The 22,984-nt window shown below is 41.7% G+C and overlaps 1 protein-coding gene across 9 annotated transcripts in view; it reads left to right on the plus strand.

The window, feature by feature from the left end:
- Positions 1-21,851, plus strand: part of TMEM63A (transmembrane protein 63A) — a 47,319-nt gene extending 25,468 nt beyond the window's left edge. For 5 of the 9 annotated variants that reach the window (XM_084828652.1, XM_084828653.1, XM_084828651.1 and 2 more), the window contains 15 exons: positions 141-211; positions 5,084-5,164; positions 8,168-8,291; positions 9,282-9,415; positions 10,086-10,223; positions 11,271-11,424; positions 12,880-12,986; positions 13,619-13,705; positions 14,596-14,655; positions 15,165-15,327; positions 17,259-17,364; positions 19,308-19,475; positions 19,837-19,952; positions 20,220-20,282; positions 20,847-21,851. In XM_084828652.1, the coding sequence (XP_084684778.1) occupies positions 141-211; positions 5,084-5,164; positions 8,168-8,291; positions 9,282-9,415; positions 10,086-10,223; positions 11,271-11,424; positions 12,880-12,986; positions 13,619-13,705; positions 14,596-14,655; positions 15,165-15,327; positions 17,259-17,364; positions 19,308-19,475; positions 19,837-19,952; positions 20,220-20,282; positions 20,847-21,008 (1,734 nt within the window). In that variant the 3' untranslated portion in view covers positions 21,009-21,851. The remainder of the gene's footprint in view (positions 1-140; positions 212-5,083; positions 5,165-8,167; positions 8,292-9,281; positions 9,416-10,085; positions 10,224-11,270; positions 11,425-12,879; positions 12,987-13,618; positions 13,706-14,595; positions 14,656-15,164; positions 15,328-17,258; positions 17,365-19,307; positions 19,476-19,836; positions 19,953-20,219; positions 20,283-20,846) is intronic. The other 4 variants (XM_084828655.1, XM_084828659.1, XM_084828656.1 and 1 more) reach the window with 1 other exon arrangement.
- Positions 21,852-22,984: the final 1,133 nt, after the last annotated feature.

A 22,984-nucleotide genomic window follows, 5' to 3' on the forward strand; every position in this document is an offset into this window, starting at 1 on the left:
GAGAGAGAGATTTGTTTGAAGAGAGAAGAACTAAATAACATCAATTTTCCTATCTGGTTTGTTATCTCAGCTATTTGGCTATTGGGCGGTATAGAAATAAATAAATAAATCTCTGAGAAACTCATATTTTTGTTTTGCAGGTAAAACGCACATTGTTTATAACTGGCCTTCCCAAAAATGCCAAGACAACAAGCATACAAAATCACATAATGTAAGTTTTTAAAAATGGCTTTATAAAAAATAAGATAAAATAAAAGGTCCTTGCAGTTTAAACTTGGTTAAGTGTGTAGACTAATTTTAAAACAAGATTTGCAAAGCTGAGTATATATGTCAGCCTATCTCAAGGTAGACCTTCTGTCCTATCTGTGCTATGTCATGGCAGCAGAGGATGGATAAGTCACTGGGCTCCACACATAAGGAGAAACCCCATCCGCATATGCTGGAACATGAGGCTAGTCCTGCCTACCCACCCACCACAGAAAAACCACACAAAGGCTTCTTTGGTGATGGCTGGGGGTGGGGTAGAGCAAGGGCCACTGTATTTTGACATATTTGTAAACTTGTCCCAGCAACTTGGTCTAGCATGACAATAAGAGAGGCAAACAGTTTTTTAAAATAGATGTTTAGGAATTTATTTTAATTAATTGATTACATTTCTGTACCGCCCAGTAGCCAAAGCGCTATGGGCAGTTAATGAAAAGCCCTGTATCTTTGAAATACAGTTAATGAAAAGCCACTGTATCTTTGTAATGAAAGTGGAGGATAGGTTTGTGCTACCTGTGACAGTTCTGTGACCTTTGCAATAGAGATTTGCCCAATTGTCCTGTGCCTGGTAGCAATATTGTTTAGGTATGGTCGCTGTAAATTGGTTCATTGGAAGTATTTCAAATTGCATATCTTAAGATTTGATTTTGTGTATTAATATTTGAACATGAGTGATGAGGTGAGGCTTCTCAGTTTAATTTTGGAGTGGGCCCAGGTAAGATGATTAAAATTTTTTCCTAGAAAATCAATTCTGAGTCCAATATGAAGTTTGACCCCATTTCACCCCAGATTCCCTCCCCGTTTCCTTTTCATCAAAATGTAGGTTGCCTTCAGTGTGCCCTAGAACACTGCAACAGCAGAAGCCAGGGACCCTGGAAAGTGTAGTTTCCAGGGCTTAAGAGTCCTTACAAGGGATGTGAATAGCCTTGGAAACTACATTTCTAAGGGTTCCTGGCACCTGGCTGTTGCTTCTGCAGCAGTATTATAGGGCATAATAGGAGCCCCTGTTGCCAGGTCTCCTTGTTGCAACTGCCACCCGGTAAGGTATTAAAGTGGTAGCAATGGTAACAGAGAAACCTGGTAACAGCAAGTCCATTCTGAACTGGATCCTTACATTAGAGGACTTTGGGCTGAAATATGTAAATTTGTATTCTGAGACCAGCCAGTTTGACGCTGTGTGCATTTCACTGACCTGGTTCACACATAACAGCAAATTGTTGGTTAATTAATTAACCCACGATTTGCCAAGCACAAGTAGGAATGGGTACGCTGCCCCCAGCTCACTCTCTACTTTCACTTTACAACCTATGATCGCCACAATCATAGGTTGCTCTCGTGATGTCTAAACCCGGGCACTCAGGATTGTTTAACCCCCAAACAACCTAGAGTACCTGGCTTTGGATGTCACAAGAGCAACCTATGATCATGGCAGTTTTGGGTTGTAAAATTAAAGCCAACGTGAGGAGCTTGCTGGAGGCAGCTTGCTCACTCCTGCTTTGTTGTTGTTGTTGTTCAGTCGTTCAGTCGTGTCCGACTCTTCGTGACCCCATGGACCATAGCACGCCAGGCCTTCCTGTCCTGCGCTCTCTCCCGGAGCGTGCTCAAGTTCATATTCATTGCATCCGTGATGCTATCTAGCCATCTCATCCTCTGCCGTCCCCTTCTCCTTTTGCCTTCAGTCTTTCCCAGCATCAGGGTCTTTTCCAGGGAGTTTTCTCTTCGCATTAGGTGGCCAAAATATTGGAGCTTCAGCTTCATTATCTGTCCTTCCAATGAGCACTCAGGGTTGATTTCCTTTAGGATGGACTGATTTGACCTCCTTGCAGTCCAGGGGACTCGTAAGAGTCTTCTCCAGCACCACAGTTCGAAAGCATCAATTCTTCGGCGCTCAGCCTTCCTTATAGTCCAGCTCTCACAGCCATACATTACTACTGGAAAAACCATAGCTTTGATTAGACGGACCTTTGTCGGCAAGGTGATGTCTCTGCTTCTTACTATGCTATCTAGGTTGGCCAAAGCTTTCCTCCCAAGGAGCAAGCGTCTTTTAATTTCATGGCTACAGTCACCGTCTGCGGTGATCTTGGAGCCCAAGAAAGTAAAATCTGTCACTGCTTCCATTTCTTCCCCTTCTATATGCCAGGAAGTGATGGGGCCAGATGCCATGATCTTCGTTTTTTTAATGTTGAGTTTCAAACCAGCTTTTGCACTCTCCTCTTTCACCCTCAACAAGAGGCTCTTTAGATCCTCTTCGCTTTCTGCCATTAGGGTGGTATCGTCTGCATATTGGAGGTTGTTGATAATTCTCCCGGCAATCTTAATTCCGACCTGTGATTCATCCAACCCGGCATTTCTCATGATGTACTCTGCATATAAGTTAAATAAGCAGGGTGACAATATGCAGCCTTGTCGTACTCCTTTCCCAATTTTGAACCAATCGGTTGTTCCATCTCTGGTTCTTACTGTTGCTTCTTGACCCTCGTACAGGTTTCTCAGGAGACAGGTAAGGTGGTCTGGTACTCCCATCACTTTAAGAATTTGCCACAGTTTGTTGTGATCCACACAATCAAAGGCTTTAGCGTAGTCAATGAAGCAGAAATAGACGTTTTTCTGGAATTCTCTTGCTTTCTCCATGATGCAGCGAATGTTGGCGATTTGATCTCTAGTTCCTCTGCCTCTTCGAAACCCAGCTTGTACTTCCGGTAGTTCTTGGTTCGCATACTGCTGAAGCCTAGCTTGTAGGATTTTGAGCATCACCTTGCTGGCATGTGAAATGAGCGCAATGGTGCGGTAGTTTGAACACTCTTTGGCGTTGCCCTTCTTTGGAATTGGAATGTAAACTGACCTTTTCCATTCTTGTGGCCATTGTTGAGTGTTCCAGATTTGTTGGCATATTGAATGCAGCACTTTAACAGCATCATCTTTTAGGATTTTAAATAGCTCGGCTGGAATATGTCATCTCCGCTAGCTTTGTTGTTACTAATGCTTCCTAAGGCCCACTTGACTTCACTCTCGAGGATGTCCGGCTCAAGTTCAGTGACCGCACTATCATGGCTATCAGGGACATTCAGATCTTTCCTGTATAGTTCTTCTGTGTATTCTTGCCACCTCTTCTTAATCTCATCTGCTTCTGTTAGGTCCCTGCCTTCTTTGTCCTTTATCATGCCCGTCTGTGCACAAAACGTTCCCTTGAGATCTCCAATTTTCTTGAAGAGATCTCTAGTCTTTCCCATTCTGTTGTTTTCCTCGATTTCTTTGCATTGTTCATTTAAGAAGGCCTTCTTGTCTCTCCTTGCTATTCTCTGGAACTCTGCATTCAGTTGCATATATCTTCCCCTTTCTCCCTTGCTTTTCGCTTCCCTTCTTTCCTCAGCTACTTGTAAAGCCTCATCAGACAGCCACTTGGCTTTCTTGCATTTCTTTTTCTTTGGGATGGATTTCGTTGCTGCCTCCTGAACAATATTACGGACCTCCGTCCATAGTTCCTCAGGCACTCTGTCTATCAGGTCTAATCCCTGAAATCTATTCCTCACCTCCACTGTATATTCATCAGGGATATGATTTAGGTCATACCTGAACGGTTTAGTGGTTTTCCCGACGTTCTTCAATTTAAGCCGAAATTTTGCAAGAAGCAGCTCATGATCTGAGCCACAGTCAGCTCCAGGTCTTGTTTTTACTGACTGTATGGAGCTTCTCCATCTTTGGCTGCAAAGGACATAATCAATCTGATTTCGATATTGACCATCTGGTGACGTCCATGTGTAGAGTCGCCTCTTGTGCTGTTGGAAAAGAGTGTTTGCTATGATCAGGGTGTTCTCTTGGCAAAACTCTATTAGCCTTTGTCCTGCTTCATTTTGTACACCAAGGCCATGCCTGCCTGTTATCCCGGTGATTTCTTGACTTCCTACTTTAGCATTCCAATCCCCTATGATGAAGAGGACATCTTTTTTTGGTGTTAGTTCTAGAAGGTGTTGTAGGTCTTCATAGAACCGATCAACCTCAGCTTCTTCGGCCTCAGTGGTTGGGGCATAGACTTGAATTACTGTGATGTTGAATGGTTTGCCTTGGATTCGTACTGAGATCATTCTATCATTTTTAAGATTGTACCCCAGTACTGCTTTTCCCACCCTTTTGTTGACTATGAGTGCTACTCCATTTCTTCTAAGGGATTCTTGCCCACAATAGTAGATATGATGGTCACCTGAATTAAATTCGCCCATGCCTGTCCATTTTAGTTCGCTGATTCCCAAGATGTCGATGTTCAATCTTGCCATCTCCTGTTTGACCACCTCCACCTTACCTTGATTCATTGATCTGACATTCCAGGTTCCTAAACAATATTGTTCTTTACAGCATCGGATTTTCTTTTCACCACCAGACACATCCACAGCTGAGTGTCCTTTCGGGTTTGGCCCAGCCGCTTCACTCTTTCTGGCGCTACTTGGAAATACCCTCTGCTCTTCCCCAGTAGCATATTGGACACCTTCCGACCTGAGGGGCTCATCTTCCGGCGTCATCTCTTTTAGCCTTGTGATACGTTCCATGGGGTTTTCTTGGCAAGAATACTGGAGTGGGTTGCCATTTCCTTCTCCAGTGGACCACATTTTGTCAGAACTCTCTGCCATGACCTGTCCGTCTTGGGTGGCCCTGCACGGCATAGCTTATGGCTTCACTGAGTTACGCAAGCCCCTTCGCCACAACAAGGCAGTGATCCATGAAGGGGTCACTCCTGCTCATGCCTGGCAAATTGTGAATTAATTAACCCATGAACCAGGCCACTGTCTTATGATTGTTGTAATGTAACTATTTTGTTCTTTTACAGTGAAGCCTATCCAACCTGCATCGTGGAAGAGGTCCAGATATGTTATGATGTAGCCAAACTCACTCATCTGTCCCTAGAGAGGTACTTGTATGGACAATGCTCTAATGAAACCACATTAGTACAGTTCTAAAATATGTCTGAAGCAAAATGTTTTCTGCGCTAGTGATGATGATAAATAACCAGGTTGATGTTACTGTCTTTGCAGAATCACTATTGAGATGTGAATATACTTTGCATACAAAAATATAATTTTAATAAAGAAAATTTTAGTAAAAATTAGTGGAGAGGGAAATACCTGCAGTAATTTTTCACAGTAGACTGACTTCATTTGTTACACGTATGTATACTATATGTCTCCACAGTTTGCAAGAACCACACATCCTTTGCTGACTGTAATTTGGCTCTTGATATGTGAAATGAGTTGCAATGCAATATGAGTGGCAGAACTCATACCTGGTATAGTGGATGGATTTAGATGTGTTTCACTCTGGTTAGAATCATAGAATAGTAGGGTTGGAAGTGGCCTACAAGACCATCGAGTCCAATCCCCTGCTCAATGCAGGAATCCAGGTCAAAGCATCCCTGACTGATGGCTGTCCAGCTTCATCTTGAATGTCTCCAGTGTGGGAGAGCCCACTACCTCCCTAGGTAATTGGTTCCATTGTTGTATGGCTCTAACAGGAAGTTTTCCCTGATGTTCAGCCAGAATCTGGCTTCCTGTAACTTGAGCCCATTATTCCATGTCCTGCACTCCGGGATGATCGAGAAGAGATCCTGGCCTTCCTCTCTGTGACCACCTTTCAAGTACTTGAAGAGCACTATCATATCTCCCCTCAGTCTTCTCTTCTCAAGGCTAAACATGCCCAGTTCAAATCTCTGATCAACTGAAAGCACAATCCTATGGAGATAGTTGTCAGAGTTTGGAGGCTGACAACTATCCAATGCAGGGCAGCCAGAACATGGAGGCGATTCTCTCCTCTGTGCTCTGGCCGATCTGCATTTTTAGCTAGACAGGCGATTTTGCCTGTCTAGCTGGCAAACTTCGGGGGGGGGGGAATGCTGCGTGATGCATAGGAAGCTGTGTAATGTGGCTTCCATGGTCTCCTCCCTGCCCTCCGGGGCTGCCCCTTTTCCCCTTCTCCATGCTCCATTTCCAAGCGTGGAGATGTAGCTGGTGTGGAGAGAACTGCGCCAGCTACAAGAGGGCAGGGGAGGAGCAGGGAGCGTGGTTTCTGGGAACTGGTTCCCAGAAACCAAAAAATCCAGTGGTCCTCTAGACAGTGTCTAGATGCCGTTGGATTGCCCCCTCAGAAGCTCACTGGATGATCTTGGGCCAGTTGCTGTCTTTCAGCCTAACCTATCTGCATTTTTGGCTAGACAGGCGATTTCGCCTGTCTAGCTGGCGAACTTCGGAGTGGGCGGGGGGAGGAATACTGCGTGATGCATAGGAAGCTGTGTAGTTTGGAGTATGTGGAGTATTCAAACCCTGCATACTAACCAAAGTTCTTTAGGCAGCTTACAATACATCTTAAAGTATAACAAAATGGAAGAGTTCTTTGGGAGGTGTAAATGTATACATACATGTTCCCATCACCACCAACCCTCAGATGTTCCAGCTGCCAATCTTGCCATCTTTAGAGGAATGTTCTGAGGGTAAAATGAGAGAACCTCATGTATGTCTCCCTGAGCTCCTTGAGGAAGGGTAGGATAAAAACACAATTGGGCATTGCACACACACATTATAAGAAACACCATGATCCACACTAGATAAGTGTTATAAGAAACACACAATAGCTATACTGGCTATTTCTGGAACATGTCAAGTATTTATAAAATTTATTCATTTCATTTCTATATCGCCCAGTAGCCGAAGCTCTCTAGGCGGTTCACAAAAATTAAAACCCCAAGGTACAGCATAAAACAATATAAAATACGAGAGCTTAAAACTACAATATAGAAGTACAACCAGAATAAAACCTAGCAGCAATGCAGAGATTTAAAATACAGATTTAAAACAGCAGAGCTAAACGAATAGAATGCTAAAATTCTGGGAAAATAAAAAGGTTTTCACTGGGCGCCAAAGGGAGTACGATGTGGGCGCCAGGTGAACCTCTCTAGGGAGCTCATTCCACAACTAGGGTGCCACAGCAGAAAAGGTCCTCTTCCAGGTAACTATCCGCCTCACTTCCTTTGGTGGGGACTCCTGGAGAAGGACTGCTGATGACGATCTTAGGATCTGGGCAGGTACATATGGGAAGAGGTGATCCTTCAGATAACCTGGCCCCAAGCTGTTTAGTGTTTTGAATGTTAATACCAGCACTTTTTAATAGAGCCCAGAAATGGACTGGCAGTCAGTGCAGCTGGAAAAGTACTGGAGCAATGTGATCTCGTTGGCCAGTCCCCGTTAACAATCTCGCTGCCTTGTTTTGGACCAGCTGAAGCTTCCAGACCATTTTCAAAGGTAGCCGCATGTATAACGTATTGCAGTGATCCAGACAAGAGGTTATCAGAGCATAGATAACCAGCTAGGCTATCTCTGTCCAGGTAAGGGTGTAGTTAGTATAACAGTTTGTTGATAAATACTTAGCCGATAAAAGGTGCTCTGTGCCACCAAGTCCACTTGTGCCTCAAGTAACAGTTCTGGGTCCAGGAGCACCCCCAAACTACAAACCTGATCCTTTAGGGGGAGTGCAATTCCCTCCAGAACAGATTGAATATCACCTTTCTCAATGTTTTTGAGAAATAGTTCAGTATTTTTAATACAATAAGAGCACCTATCCATCAAAAACTGTCAAAGATATGCATCAGAGGGATTTCCCCTGATTTGTTTTTGTACATAGTTCATTATTGCCTATCAAATACAAGGTGTAAAAGTGAAGCCTATGTAGAATTTATCTGTATGATTCATATGCGTAATTTTGATACATGCGGTACAAGTGTTTAGTATATATAGTAAGTGTTATGCATCTATATATTTTGGCTGATCTGTGACTCTTGCTTGTAAAAAACTTAATTTATAAGATACATTTAGTTTTGGCAATGGATCTATTGCCACATCACCAAAACGTATGTGTTTATGCCCAGAAAAAAGGTGATGAAAAATGTGGCTTATTATACAGACATGTTTGAGAAAGTTGGTAAGCGGTATCTCATAAACACGAAACCATGTGGCCATTTCTGCTGTTGTGACATCAGAGGTTGTGAAAGGGTAAGTAGCTGTTGCATTGCTTGGCTAAAACTTTGGACAATTTCAATATAAGAATATAAAATGTTTGTCTAACTAACTGTTTAAAATAGGAGAAGCCTACTATATAAGAAGTGGAAAAAATACTATTTTCAGTACTTGTGTTTAACCTTCCTGTGCTAGTGGGGTTGCTATGGACCCCAGCAGCTGTTTGGAATATTTGCAAAACCTTTTTAGCAAACATGAACCACTTCATACTCCATGTACTCAACAATTAATGAGCTAGTTGTCCTGTGCTGTTTCATCTTGCCCCTTTTGACTTTAAACAAATGATCAGCTCTGGTTTATCCCTATTGAAATGAATGGGAAAGTGAAACTGTTAAATGTGTGGTCTAAAAAAAATGTTAGCTCTTTGCTTCTATCTTAAATTCAGCTTTTTATGTATTTGTACCTTTTCAGGGCTCACTGGAGTAGATTTTTCTGTTTTTGTAGAAAACTTTCTGTGCATTCCTCTGTATACAAAACAAAATCTTTACAAAGGACTGCAAGGATTTGGTGTATTTAGGGGGTTAATCCTGCTCCAACTTGGCTTCATCTTGACACAACAGTTAACACTCTTATAGCGCAAATAAAAGCTTGCAATACTGATTTCTTATTTGTAATGTTCTTTTGGGGAAAATACCTCTATTGGGCTATTGGAATACATTGGAGTCCATTTTAAACTGTGTATCCGAGACTTTTTTCTTTTTTGCTTTCTCTTCTGCTAATAAATGTGAGGTCCAATGTACTGCAATAGTTTTGTGTTGGACTACATTCTTGGAATGTGATAGAAAGAAATAGGCATTATTGGTGTTAAAACTGGAGTCCTTTGGAAATCAATTTTTTTATTTCCAGCTAGGACTAACTATATTAGATCCCAGTAGTAAGGAAAAAATGTTTAAAAATGGCAGAAAAGGTTAAGTAATTGTGAACAGTTTCAATACTGATTTATAACAGAACCTTGCTCTCCAATAGGAGGATGCTATAGATTACTACACCAAGGTTACCAATAAATATTTGGAAGAATATTTAAAAGAGGAAAAGAACATTCATGATAAACCACTGGGAATGGCTTTTGTAACATTCAAGGAGAAAGCCATGGCAACACAGTAAGTGCTAGTTCTTTAGTTCAGTATCACAAGCAAAGCTGAATTATTTTAAGTAGAATGAAACACAAACCTATGCCTATTTACACTCCAAAGCAGTTCACAGGTTGGTAAGTCCCATAGGAAGCCAGAGGTCATATCCGTTGCTTTCTCAGCTCATCTGAAGTTTTTGTCATTAATTTATTTTCATTTAACTAATTTAGCTGACAACTGACTGATTTGTCTTATTTTGACGATGACCCTCTTCTGTCTGAAGTTGTTGTTCAGTCGTTCAGTCGTGTCCGACTCTTCGTGACCCCATGGACCATAGCACGCCAGGCCTTCCTGTCCTGCGCTCTCTTCCGGAGCATGCTCAAGTCCATATTCATTGCATCAGTGATGCTATCTAGCCATCTCATCCTCTGCCGTCCCTTTCTCCTTTTGCCTTCTCTGTCTGAAGTACATTTATCTAAAAGCCCTAATGATTAAAAAGTATTTTCTCCCTGTATGATCAGCATAGAGTTACATTATTTTTATATTATATAATTTGTTTCTGCATGTATACAGTCTTTATTCTAAAAAGCAATACTGTTATACTCTGGCTAAGTGATATGTTTCTCTGTACATATTGAGCATTTCCAAGCATAAAAGCAAAAATTTTACTTTAAATTTTAAAAAAATTATTTTACTGCAGTATTCTTAAAGATTTCAATGCCTGTAAATGTCAAGGCTATAAGTGTAAAGGAGAGCCTCAGCTGTCAACTTGGAGCAAAGAACTCTGCATTTCAAAGTGGAATGTTGCATATGCTCCCTATCCAGAGGATATTTGTTGGTAAGGTGTCTGAATTTTTCCCTCAGTTCATATTTAAAAGGAATGGAAATAGGAGGCTGAGTTTGTTTCCAGAACATCAATTCACTTTCTACTGGACATTTCATACATCGTAGGCTTTTTCCAGTGGTGATGTTCCACTGACTGAAGCAGCTCTGTAAGTGGAACTGGGAGGGGGTGATTTCCCCTCTTCCCTGCTGCCCCCTGCATGCCCTGGGAAACGTCCTGAACAGATTTTCAGGCAGAGCAAAAGGGTGCAGAGGAGAGAGGGAGAAAGTCCTGTTGCGCTACCGGATGGCTACTAGTGCAATGTTGGATTTCATCCAACAACACATTATTTAGTTATGAAGTCTGAAATCTGTGGGCAACTCTGGAAATACTCTTCAAGCAATTCTGCTCAAGTCTGTATGAAAAATATAAACTGGTTTGAAGCCAATTTATAAACTGCCATGGCATTTTCAAGGGAAATCCTACAGTGCATGTGCCCAGCAGCTAAGGCTGTTTAAAAAGCAATAATTGAATTGATGTTCAGGGGTAAGATTATGGGAATTCATCCAGCCCAGCCAAAGAGGAAAGATCCAGAATGGCACAAATCTATTTTTATTAGAGAATCCAGATGTATTTCAAGCTCTAGGCTCTCTTTCAAGGAAGTAACTTTTATCTAGAAAAATTCCCTACCTTTTAGGCATGTGAATTCTAATGAGGGCATTCCTGTTCCTTGATTAAAAAAAAAAAAAAAGTTGCCCTCCTGAAGAGCTAGTGCCCAAAACAAAATTTGTTTACAATAAACATTGTTTTGCCACCTTTTCTCAGCCAGGGTTCTGAATGCGTGTTTGCTTCATTGCTCAGAGGGAGGGAGGATTCAGACTGAAAAGTGGCAGACCAGGGAAAGGATTAGGCACTGCCTGCCTATTACCTCCCCACTTTAGACCATAGTCCTCCCCACCTCCTCTACTTTGCATCTATTTGTTTTAAACAAAACAGATCATCTATTAATATTAGTATTGCAAAATGGTAACTTAACTGCTCTGCTGTGTTCTTACTTGGCAGGAATAATCTCTCAGTTCAAGGGCCAAGATGGTGGTTTCGGTGGCTTTGTATCAATTTGCTTCTTTTTTTTGTGCTCTTTTTCCTGACAACCCCTTCCATCATTATTTCCACAATGGACAAGTTCAATGTAACCAAGCCTATTCATTATCTTAATGTGAGTAGCCCACTATACCTTCATTTCGTCATCTGTTCTTCTATGCAGGAGGGTGTCATCAGTATGCTGATCCAGCTCTATTTCTCCGTACCAGCTCAGTCAATAGAGGCCATGCATGTTTTGAACTGGTGCGTGGATGCAGTTATGGGCTGGATGGGGGCTAATAAACAAATTGAATCCTAATAAAATAGAGATCCTGTGGGTGAGTGGTTCCCAGGAACTGATTTGACTGGCTGTTCTGGATGAGATTGGACTCCTCCTGGAAGAAAAGATCCATAGTTTGGGGGTGCTCCTCAATGCATCTTTGTTACTGGAGGCCCAGGTGACATCAGTGGCTCAGTGCACCTACTACCAACTTTGGCTTGTGGAACAACTATGTCCATTCCTAGATAGGGATAGCTTAGACACTTTGGTTCATGCACTGGTAACCTCACGATTAGACTACTGTAATGTGCTGTACGCAGGACTGCTTGTGCGCCTGCTTTGGAAGCTGCAGCTAGTGCACAGTGCAACAGCTAGGATGCTCAGTGGGGTACTCAGCTGTATATACATTACACCTGTGTTAAAAGAACTGCACTAGTCGCCTATTAGCTACCAAGCCATGTTCAAGGTTCTGTTTAAAATACAAAGCCGTAAACAACTTAGGATCAGGGTACCTAGCAAGACCGCCTTCCTCCGTATGCACCCAGCCAACTTTTAAGATCCTCAAAGGAGGCGTTGAGAACAGAATGTCGTCATGTGACATCTTGAAAGTGGGCCTTCTCAGTAGTTGCACCCACCCTACGGAATTCCCTCCCCTGTGAGGTTTGAGAGGCAGAAAATGTGAGTTTTAAATGCTGCCTGAAAGCGTACCTGTTTACACATGTTTTCCCTGGTTTGTAATTGATTATAATTATGCGGCTCCATTTGATTGTTTTCTATTGTTGCATGATTTTTAATACTTTTACATGTAAACCACTTAGATGCTTCATTATATCAAGCAGTCTACAAGTATTATTATTAATGAAGAAATGCCCTGACTATGCCTGTACTCCTAGGATGGCATATTTTTGCCTTTAAGTTTCAGTCTAGTTTTATGCAAAACTAGGAAGTACAGACTGCCCGAAAATGGCACAGCTGCATACTGCAAATGCTGCAGACATTTTTAAAGTGATCTTGCCCAGAGAGCTTCGGCTATGGGGCGGTATAGAAATATAACGAATGAATGAATTATTCAGAAGTGTTTATTTCTTCTTAATCTCTGGCCTTGTGTTAACCTGCCATCCTAACTTTGACTTCTTGCCAAATCCTAGCCCCTATCTCAGGATTCTTCCAGAAGCCAAACCATATTTCAGTGGGCTGTATACCTTAAACAAACAAACAAACAAACAAACACATATAACATACTTTCAGCTCAGTTGCATTCAAGGTAGCTGTACAGAATTGGGCTACATTTCTCTTTTTTTCCTCCTCCAGAACCCGATCGTTAGCCAGTTCTTCCCAACAGTCCTTCTGTGGTCCTTTTCAGCTTTGCTACCAACAATCGTCTATTATTCAACTCTGTTTGAATTGCACTGGACAAAGTAAGAGTACATTTTATTTCTTTTTTAGCTGTTTAAAGGCCTCAAAATTCTGTCGGTGGGTAAGAGGAAAAAATATTTTGTAGAAAGTAGAACTGCAAGTCATAGCGACCCCCATGCCTCCACTTTTTACATAGTAATTACTTACTTTAACTTTAAATATGCTGAAAGGCAGTGGTTATATTATTGCTTCTAACAGAGTACTTTTTAATTGAATAAATCTTCCTGCTAAATTATAAGGCAGTTGCTCTGTTTCCAAGGTGACCAGTGAATAAGTTCCAGTATGTGGCTTTTCTTTGGTAGAGATTCTAATCAGGTTCAGTGAAAGCATGCACTGAAGGACTGCATGCTTTTAAGGTAATATGCCTTGGATAGCTTAAGGCATTTACTATTTGTCTTGGTAGCTGAGTGGTATGTCTATGGGGACTGCATGATTGGCATGAATCTTGGCTCTTCATTTTTTAGTATTTTGAGAGCAACGTAATTAAAGAAACAAATTTAGCAAAACCAGAAGCAATTTATTTCCAGATGTTAGAATTCCCATTTTTTCTGTCAGAACGAGCAGGGTAGAAAGAAGACAAAAGGGCCATTTTTGTCTAACACATGATCAGTTATTTACTTGTTTTTTTTAATAGGTCTGGTGAACACAGAATAATGATGCATAAAGTTTACACATTTTTGATCTTCATGGTGCTAATTCTACCTTCACTTGGTTTGACCAGGTAAAGACCACATTAGAACCCCAGCTTTCAAGCTATGGCTGCAGAGACATCTTATATAGTCCTTTATATTGTCTCAGCATTTGTACTAGCAAATGCAGGGATTTGTGTGTAAGCAAGGTAGACTTGAATCCTTCCCACATCGGTGTACTTGCAGTGCAGAACTCCCCCTCTCTTCCCTTTCACTTTATTTGCTTGCTTAAACTTCATTTTGCTTTACCTCTGGTACAGGGTGCATATCTGCATTGTATATCCTGTTGATCACTTTCTCTGGATTGCAGTGACGCCTAAATCACATTGAAATAAATGGGCAGCAAGCATACTTCATTAGTTACAATGGGAATTAAGACCAAAACAGAGGTTGCTCAGCATTTGATCGCTTATTTTCTTTTATAACTTTAAAATCAGCTGTGAGAGGGGGTCCAGTTTTGATCAGGGCAGGCTTTTCCCCTTGTGCCATTTCCACAGTCAAAATTGCCCCCAGTTACTATTAGCTACACTGGGGTCGGGGGAGAGATAAGATGACAAGCACAACACATTTTTACCCAGTGGGGTACTTTAAGGGTGATTATGATCAGGGAAATGATGCCAGGGAAAAAAAGGGTTAAACACTGTTTTCCCCAGCATCACTGCTCCAATAAAAATTAGAGCTCTGAACGGCTGCTTTTAAATTAGGATGTGTTTTTGTTCTTAATAAAGATGGGAGACCTCCTCTCAAATCTCCTATGTCATATCTGTTTTAACCCTTAGGCATGTATAACTTTCTCTGTAAATTTTCAAAACTAATGAATAATTAAAGTTATTAAGTAATGATGCACTTAAGAATAGCCATTTTGTTTTCATATTTTATAATGTAGTGAATTGGAGAGACTAATACCAAATATTTCTTCCAGTCTGGATTTCTTCTTTCGTTGGGTGTTTGACAGAGCATCTGAATCTAGAGTTAGATTAGAGTAAGTATCTAAAAGATCCTTTTTATCCCTCTGCTACCTAATCCCATCTGCCAGAGCTAGGTTGAAGGATACAAAGACCATCTGAATACATGCAGTTTATTGAATCATTTGCAGTAAAAAGCTCACCAATAGACTACATATAAAAATAATTCCAGGCAGTTGCAATTGCTTTTTTAGATGTAATTCTCTAGGAATCTCTCAAAAATTGCAGATCGCAGTACTTAACTTGTGGAGAGAAACACTGACACACCTTTGAGACATTGTAATTCCTAGGTTATTAGGCATAAAAGGGATGTAATTGGCAGAACAAATCAGAGGCTTTTGGCATGCTCATTAATTACTGAGAGAAGTAATCAGAAAGACTTGTGCAATGTGCAGGACAGAAGAAAGGTTACTCTTAAGAGTGTGGGGAGAATGTTCATCATTGGTGACCAGGTGAGTGGGGCAGTCTGACATTGGTTGCCTGCTGCCTTATTCACTTGTTCATGTTTTTTTAAAACCTACTGCAGGTGTGTCTTTCTGCCTGATCAGGGAGCCTTCTTTGTGAACTACGTGATTGCGTCATCTTTTATTGGCAATGGGATGGAGCTCCTGCGTTTGCCAGGTCTCATGTTATACACCATTCGCATGATTATGGCCAAATCTTCTGCTGAGAGAAAAAATGTTAAGCAGGTATATAAGTTTGCTGTCACACAAGGACTTTTTATATCTTGGTCAACTTTGCACAACAGTATTTTACTTCTCTGCCCATTTTGGCTGCTGGCCTTCATCCCAGGACTCTGACATCTTGGTGATGAATGTTGAGCTTTCTGATGGCCTTTTAATGGAGCACAGTTAGCTTGTTTAATTAATATAACCTTCAATATGCATCACATCAAAAGAATGCAAGTTATTTATGAAAAAGCATACTATATTTTCCCAGCCAAGGACCCCAACATTTGAAAGTATTTAATTACAAAACTAGCTTTTCCATTTAATTGTATAGTATGATTCCATGCTCTGAGTTGAACAGGCCAATAAGTAGACCTTCCTTACTTGTCATCTTGGATCTCAGCATATTTCTAGTTATACAGATGAATTATTTCTGTGCTAATGTATGTCTGCAATAAATCAGTTTTTTGTACAGGAAACTTGACATGGATCACTTTCAAAATAACAGTTTGGTTGCATTCGGACGTCACTTTAAGCCAAGGTGGCTTAATATTCTACTCACAGTAGCTTATTTTTTAAAAAGTCCACGATGCCCTGCCACGTGATCAGGCTAATAAGATACTGGGAGTAGTTTATTAAGCTACCGTGTGTAATCTGAGTCATCCCCCCACCCCCTATCCTGCTGCAGTCCTCCCACCTAAGCAGTAGTGCTGTTTCACCCATTGACAACATTGCAGCAGCCTGTTTTAACCTTTCACAATATCCCAATGAGAGGGGAGAGGTCTGGGGTGAAGTACAAGGGCTTAATTCAGTGTTTCCAGCATCACCCTGACCCGGGGGGGGGGGGGGGGCTCTAAAGCACTGGGAGTTTGCAGGATCAGGACCAAACTTCATACACAGCATCCCCTAGTTGAGAGGTACCAGACGCACCATCAAAACCCTGCACAATTACTCACAAAGCAGAAGAAATCCCATGAGCACCAAATAGGTGGTGGGGATTATAAATCCTTGGAGGTTTGTAGGATCAGGACCAAATTTTACACAGCCTGATGCACCATCAAAAACCCGCACAGTTAGCCCAGAGGAGGGAAAACCCTGGTGCCGCTTTTGTTCACTATAGCACTTTAGCACTAAGGCAAAATTGCACAAAAGCTAAAATTGCGCATCCCCCCCCCCCCCCAGCCATTTTGCTTCTTCATGGAAAAGTGACCAGAGAAGGAAAAAGGGGTGGGAGCTATAACTCTCTGTCAGTTTGCTGGAATGGGGTGAAATTGCAAAGCTGGGGTGCCTTCATGGGGAGCCTCCAGATGCTGTAGTGAATTATTGCAGAACTGTGCTTCATGGAAAAGTGAGCAGTTCTTTCCCTATTCCCCCATTTTTCCCTATTTCCCATGTTGCACAATTTCAAAGTAGCGATCAGGGAGTCTGTCATTATGTAACTTCACTGTAGCGGGATAGCGCAAGGCTGTCATTCATTGTACTCGGGAACAGCTGTCATTTTGTAACTGTAGTGCAGTATCGGGGAAGGCTGTGCATGTTTGGCTGCGGTTGTCCCTGGGCGGCTTGTCATATCTTGGTGAAGGAGCTCTGCGGGCTGGAGCAGAGCGGCTGCAGCAGTTTTGGCTGCTCTTGCCAGCCAACTCTACGCAATCAAAATAAGCCACTCTGAGCACCAGATGACACGGTAACCCATGGTGGGTTAAATAACTTTTACTGCAGACCATGGGTTATCAAAGTGGCTTATTTTGGTCAAATAAATCATCATGGATAAAAAAAAATTCCTGACAGACAACACGATAATCAACTATGGGTTAAATAAGACAAGGTGGCTTATTTAACCCAGCGTGGGTTATCATGTCATCTGAACCCACTCTTCGTATAATTGCAGTAGAGAAAATAAGAGGCAAATTTGTGTCCTTGCAATGTGTAATGTAAATGTTTTGTTTTTGTAGCACCAAGCATTTCAGTTTGAGTTTGGAGCGATGTATGCCTGGACGCTGTGTGTATTCACGGTCATCATGGCCTACAGCATCACTTGCCCCATTATTGTCCCATTTGGTAAGTTGACCAGTGAGTAGGGATTGTAATGGGATAAGCCCTCGTGAAAGATTGGCTTGAGAATAGAATTGAGATTTAGACATTTATGAGTTACACCACTTTTGATGCTGGCTGACTTTGTTCACATAGGGTAAAGAAAACAGGGTAATATAAACTGTATAATTCTGTTACTGTCAAGGTGAACTTACTCTAAATGCCTTTTAGAATAAGAGCAGGAGATTCAGTTTCTCAAACGTCTCCATTTGTACTTCTAGTGTTGTAAAAGAAGCTCTCTATTGTTGGAAGTCAGCACTTTTAATGTTTCACATATATTAATAAGAAGGAGTCTAGACTCTGGATTTTGCAGTCTTGAGGAGGTATGATGGAGGGCCAGAGGCTGTTACAGCTCAAACAACATGAGAGAAGGAGCTGTTTCTGCCTGCAACACCAAGGGAATGAAGCTGTCTGGTAGACTAGATCATATGACCCATAGTGTCCTCTTCCCATATAGCAGTAGTGGCCAATATTTATAGCAAGTGTGTCACAAAAAGGAAAGGGTGTGGCTCAGTGGTAGGGCACATGCTTTGCAAGTGGAAGGTTCAATCCCCAATCTCCAGGTAGGGTAGGAAAAACTACTGCCTAAAACTTTGGAGAGCTGCTGCCAATCATTGTCAACAATACTGCCTATATGGACCAGTGGTATAAGGCAGCTTCCTATGTCCCTGTGTTTCAGTTTCATTGTATTCTTTTATTCTTGTCCCAATATTCCTGTCCATACTGGATTTTGGTTAGAACTAGCATGCTTGCCTTTTTCTGTGCAATCTTGCATGCCACAAATAGTCAAGCGTTATTACTATTCATATGCTTAATTTTATTTATTACATAATACACATGTATAAAACATGTGCTTGTCATATGATAAAACTAGGCTGCAGTCTTATACATACTTTCCTGGGAGTAAGTACCACTGAACTCATTAGCACTTACTTCTGAGTAGACACGCAAAGGATTGTACTGTTAGTTCCATAATGTGTGACGGGATGCATTCTTACTGGAGAAAATACTTCCTGACTCCTGACTTCTGTTTTATCTAACATGGTATTCATCAGTAGAAAGACTGATCGCAGTGGAGTGCACCTTTTTTTTTGTTCTGTAGGCAAACTCAAATACCCTGTTCTCTGAACTACCAAAGGTGCAGTTCTTTTAAAAATATTAAACAATCAACACCTTAATAAAATCCTCAAGCACGTACTAGCACAATGCTGATAGGAATGGTATCTATTCACAGCTGAACAAACATGTCATGAAAACACATCACAAAATAAACATGAAAAACCAAATGTGCTGCTTTGGGCATTTAAAACAAAACTATGCTGCTTCATATCAGTTAAACCAGGGGAGGGCAACATGTGGCCAATGGGCTACATATGGCCCCCGCTGCATCCAAATTCATTTTAAAAAGGGGTGGGGGAAATGGCACTCATAGGGAGCACCAAAATGGTCAAAATTAGCTTGTTTGTAAACTAATGTTTACCCTTTGGGCACCCCATAGCCACTACAGATGCCTTTAAAAAAAAGTTGGTTTATTTGTTGGCTTGTTGGCACCCATCAGGGGATAGGGAGGGTCCGGGAGGCCTCCGGAAGTGCCCACCCTTGAGTTAAACCAAGGGAACCTCAAGGAAAAGAGCACCCACACGAGCCTGTCCTCATGCCGTCTCGTGCCAGCCTAGCGTGAGAAAGGAAGCATCTGGCCGAGCCTTGCGAAGTGCATCCTTCCTTCCGAGTCGAACAGGAGCGTTTTGTATATTGTGCGTACTGCAATTCTTGGCAAGTGCAGAGACCCAGAATATGACCTTTGGGGGGACACTGGAAACCTTTGTGGTTTTGCTTTTGAGGTGGAAAACAGTGACAACATTTTATTGTCATACCTCTTAGTAACTCTGACATTTATTTCCTGTTTTCAGGGTTGATTTATTTGCTGCTGAAGCACACAGTCGACCGCTACAACCTCTACTATGCATTCCTCCCTGCGAAGCTAGAAAAGCAGATCCATTTTGCAGCTGTGAACCAGGCCCTTACAGCTCCAATTGTCTGCCTGTTTTGGCTGTTTTTTTTCTCTCTTTTGAGGCTAGGTAAATATGGCTGGGCTTATGAAAGAACACACTTAAGGTGGACATTTTGTGCAGCAGATGAGGAGTGACCTTTATTGTAGATCTCTAAATTATACTGCGGATGGAAGTATCAGACAGCGGTATGGTGGAAGCATAGGGCTTCTGATATTGGGAACAATCTAATGGACAATCCAGATGTTTAGAACAAGGACACAGATATATCTTTCAGTGTAAATGGCATGAGTACTCTTTCCAAATGAAACAATACCTTCATACACTTCTGGTTCTGCATGTGTTGGAACCTACTTTCTTCCCATATGTGTTTACCAGCCCTCTATCCCATATCTTTATGTTGATATATTTTTGTCTCTCTCTATTTTAGGTTTTAAAGCACCTATAACTTTATTTACATTACTAGTAGTAGTTATGGCAATTGCTTTTGGCATAGGCTATACCTGCTTTGGCTGCCTCAAGTACCTGAGCCCCCGGAACTATAAGGTAAATCACAGTAGTTGGATCTGAGTGTTCCTGAGTTATCTCTATGTCATTAGAGGTGGATTTGGCACTTCATACAAGTATCAAAGCCAGTCAATCTGTATTTTATTTTAGTAAGTCCAGTTCTGGCTGTTAATCTAGTATTAAATACTTAAATTATGCCTTAAAAAAGGAGGGAGCTCCCTGTATAAATATGTATGTGTTCTTATTAAAGTGACAAGTTTGGTTTTGAAATTTGTTTTGTTGATCTGGCTTTCCTGATACTTGCAGGTAGGAAAACATGAGACCAGTGGAAGACATCAAGCTGCTTCAGGATCAGCTCCAAAATCTTCTGTAAGCATTGATCAAAAATAATTACTTGTTCTTCATAGAAAAACAAATTTCTTGTGAGTAAAGTGTTTGCATGCATCAGTAAGTCCTGCAGTGACAAAACACTTGCATTAGCTGACTTCAGACTGGCTGATCTAAAATCCTTATCTGTTGGCAAAATATTTTCCCTACATACAAGATTTTAGAACCAGCTGAGACCTATTTAGTATATATGTTCCCTATATCGTAATAGTACATGAGTTGTTCAGATTTGGCAGTGCCCCGCTTAGTTTGCTGACATTCCAGTCATTGTTACTGAGACCTGCAAGATCATGAAGCTTCACCCAAGAGCAGTCGAGTATTTGCTTCTGGTTTTAAGAGACACATGGGAAGCCAAATGTAATTCAACCTGCAAGATATTTAGGTGAAATACCTGGTAAGGGGGGGGGGGGGTCTTTTCAATGTGGAAGGTAGGTAGTAGGAAGAAAAGTAGTGGGACACTGGGGATAAAAGTTTTGAGATAATTTGAAATCATACATTGTCTCAGTATTTTTAATTATTCAAGATGCTAATTCTCTGCCATTCCAGCTATATGTCCCTCGTGTTTTGCAACATAATCGTACTGAAAGAACAGTTCTGGCTAATGCGGACCTGCAATGCTATGGCACCATGTCAGAGACCAGAGCAGTGGAGGACAATGTCATCCACGTCTCTTACAAGAATGAACCTACTGTCATTGGAGAGACGTAAAAGTATTTGTCTTGCTATCATGGACTAACACAAGGTGGCGCCCTTGGCCCTGCTTCAGAGGAGCAGATGAGATTTCATCAAAAATATTCCTGTGTTGCACAGTCTTCTCTTTCAAAAGAAACACTGATCTGGCCATTCAGGAGGATTTCATTTGTGCTAATTTTCCAAAGTTGCTACCTTGGGATTGGTCACTCATTTAGGGCATTACACAAATTGTGGCACAGGCATTCTGAACAAAAACGCCTGGAGAAACTACTTTGGATTTGCTTAATTGTTTGCCTTTATAGAAAGATTTGACTATATGGGCAAGTACAAGATCACTGGCATTTGTTAAACACTGCGGGGGCTTATATCCAAAGGTAACAGCTGTTTCTATACCAAAAAAAAAGTAAGAAAAGCCAAGCAAATCTAATCTGAGGAGTGTTCTGGTCTTCTGCTAGTACCCCATAGCTTCCAGAGTGGGCAACAGCATTTCTCTTTCTTAGAAGAGGATTTTCCTGCTAATGTAGAGAAAAGATGTGCTGAAACTAGAGGACATGGGATGAGAAACTCGGTCTATCTAAGAACTTTTAAGTATGGGCTGCAGTTGTTAATTTTCTGGTCACTATTTTAAGGGCCTCACACAAGGGAAGTTTACTTGCCAAGCAATAAAGGATATAAATATTTTATTATTTTTAATCTCTCTGGTTTATTAAAAAAGGTCTGATTTAAGTGCCAAAAGTATCACAAATATAATATTAGGCTGTTTTAAAATTATGAAGTAGGTGTAAATTTCTACAAGAAGCTGTATTGGATCCAAGCATAATTAAGCAATCACATTCAATAAAACACTCTATTCAGATACATTTTTGTGGCTGAGTGTATTGATTTTTGCAACATCTGCACCCTTTATGAAACTCTCAGATCTGGCAAGATTGCCATACCAAGGGCTTAATGTAAGATTGATTGAAGGATGGGAGGGGCATCAAACTCAAGTCTTCAGGCACTGCCACTTTTCCAGGCCCCAGCTCAATATTTTGCTTATTTTTCCCAATAAAAGTATGTTGTATGTATAAACTGCAAATTAACTATGCTTTGCACAATATATTGTACTTTCACCAGCTATTGGGAGAGGCAAGGAACTGTGCAAGGCCTGAAGACCCACTCCTTGGCTACTATCCCTCTGCTTCAGCCTGATAACTCTTCCTGTTTCAGCTTTTCTATTTGAAAATGTGTGAGCAACTCCTGGCCAAATCAATCTTTGTAACATAGGAAGCTGCCTTATACCGAGTCAGCTCATTGGTCCATCTAGCGCAGGGGTCCCCAACCCCTGGGCCACGGACCAGTACCAGTCCGTGGCCTTTTAGCGACCGGGCCGCGGTAGGGGTGTGTGAAACCCCCTTACCTTGTGTCCGTGGGGGTCCGCAGGGGGGAAGCGATCTGTCCCCCCCCCCACGGAATCCTTGCCGGCCCCAGCCAGCTCTGCTCCACGATGAGTCTGCAGAGCTGCCATCCAGCTCCGGCCACTGGCGGACTTCCGGCTGCTGGGACGCAAATGGCGTCCGTGTAGTGGACGCCATTTGCGTCCCTGTTCTTCAAGTCATAGGCTACATAAATCTTTACATAGCCAATTACTGCAAAGAATAGGGATGCAAATGGCGTCTGCTATGCGGACGCCATTTGCATCCCAGCGGCCGGAAGTCCACCAGCGAAACCATCCCCCCCTGGTCCATGGAAAAATTGTCTTCCACGAGACCGGTCCCTGGTGCCAAAAGGGTTGGGGACCGCTGATCTAGCATATTGATTTATTTTATTTCATTTTAAAGACTTATAGGCTGCTTTTTAGGAGAACTGATGGACAATGGCTCAGCAGAATCTCAGACAGAAGTATTTCTCAGCCCTAGGCAAATTGCTGGGGTTTGAACCTGAGATCTGCATGTAAAGCATGTGCTCTACCACCGAGCTATGGCCCTTCCTATGTAACTTATTTTCATTAA

This window comes from Heloderma suspectum, chromosome 1, assembly GCF_057233095.1.
Source record: "Heloderma suspectum isolate Gila_16-S chromosome 1, 16-S_ref, whole genome shotgun sequence".
Lineage (NCBI taxonomy): Eukaryota > Metazoa > Chordata > Lepidosauria > Squamata > Helodermatidae > Heloderma > Heloderma suspectum.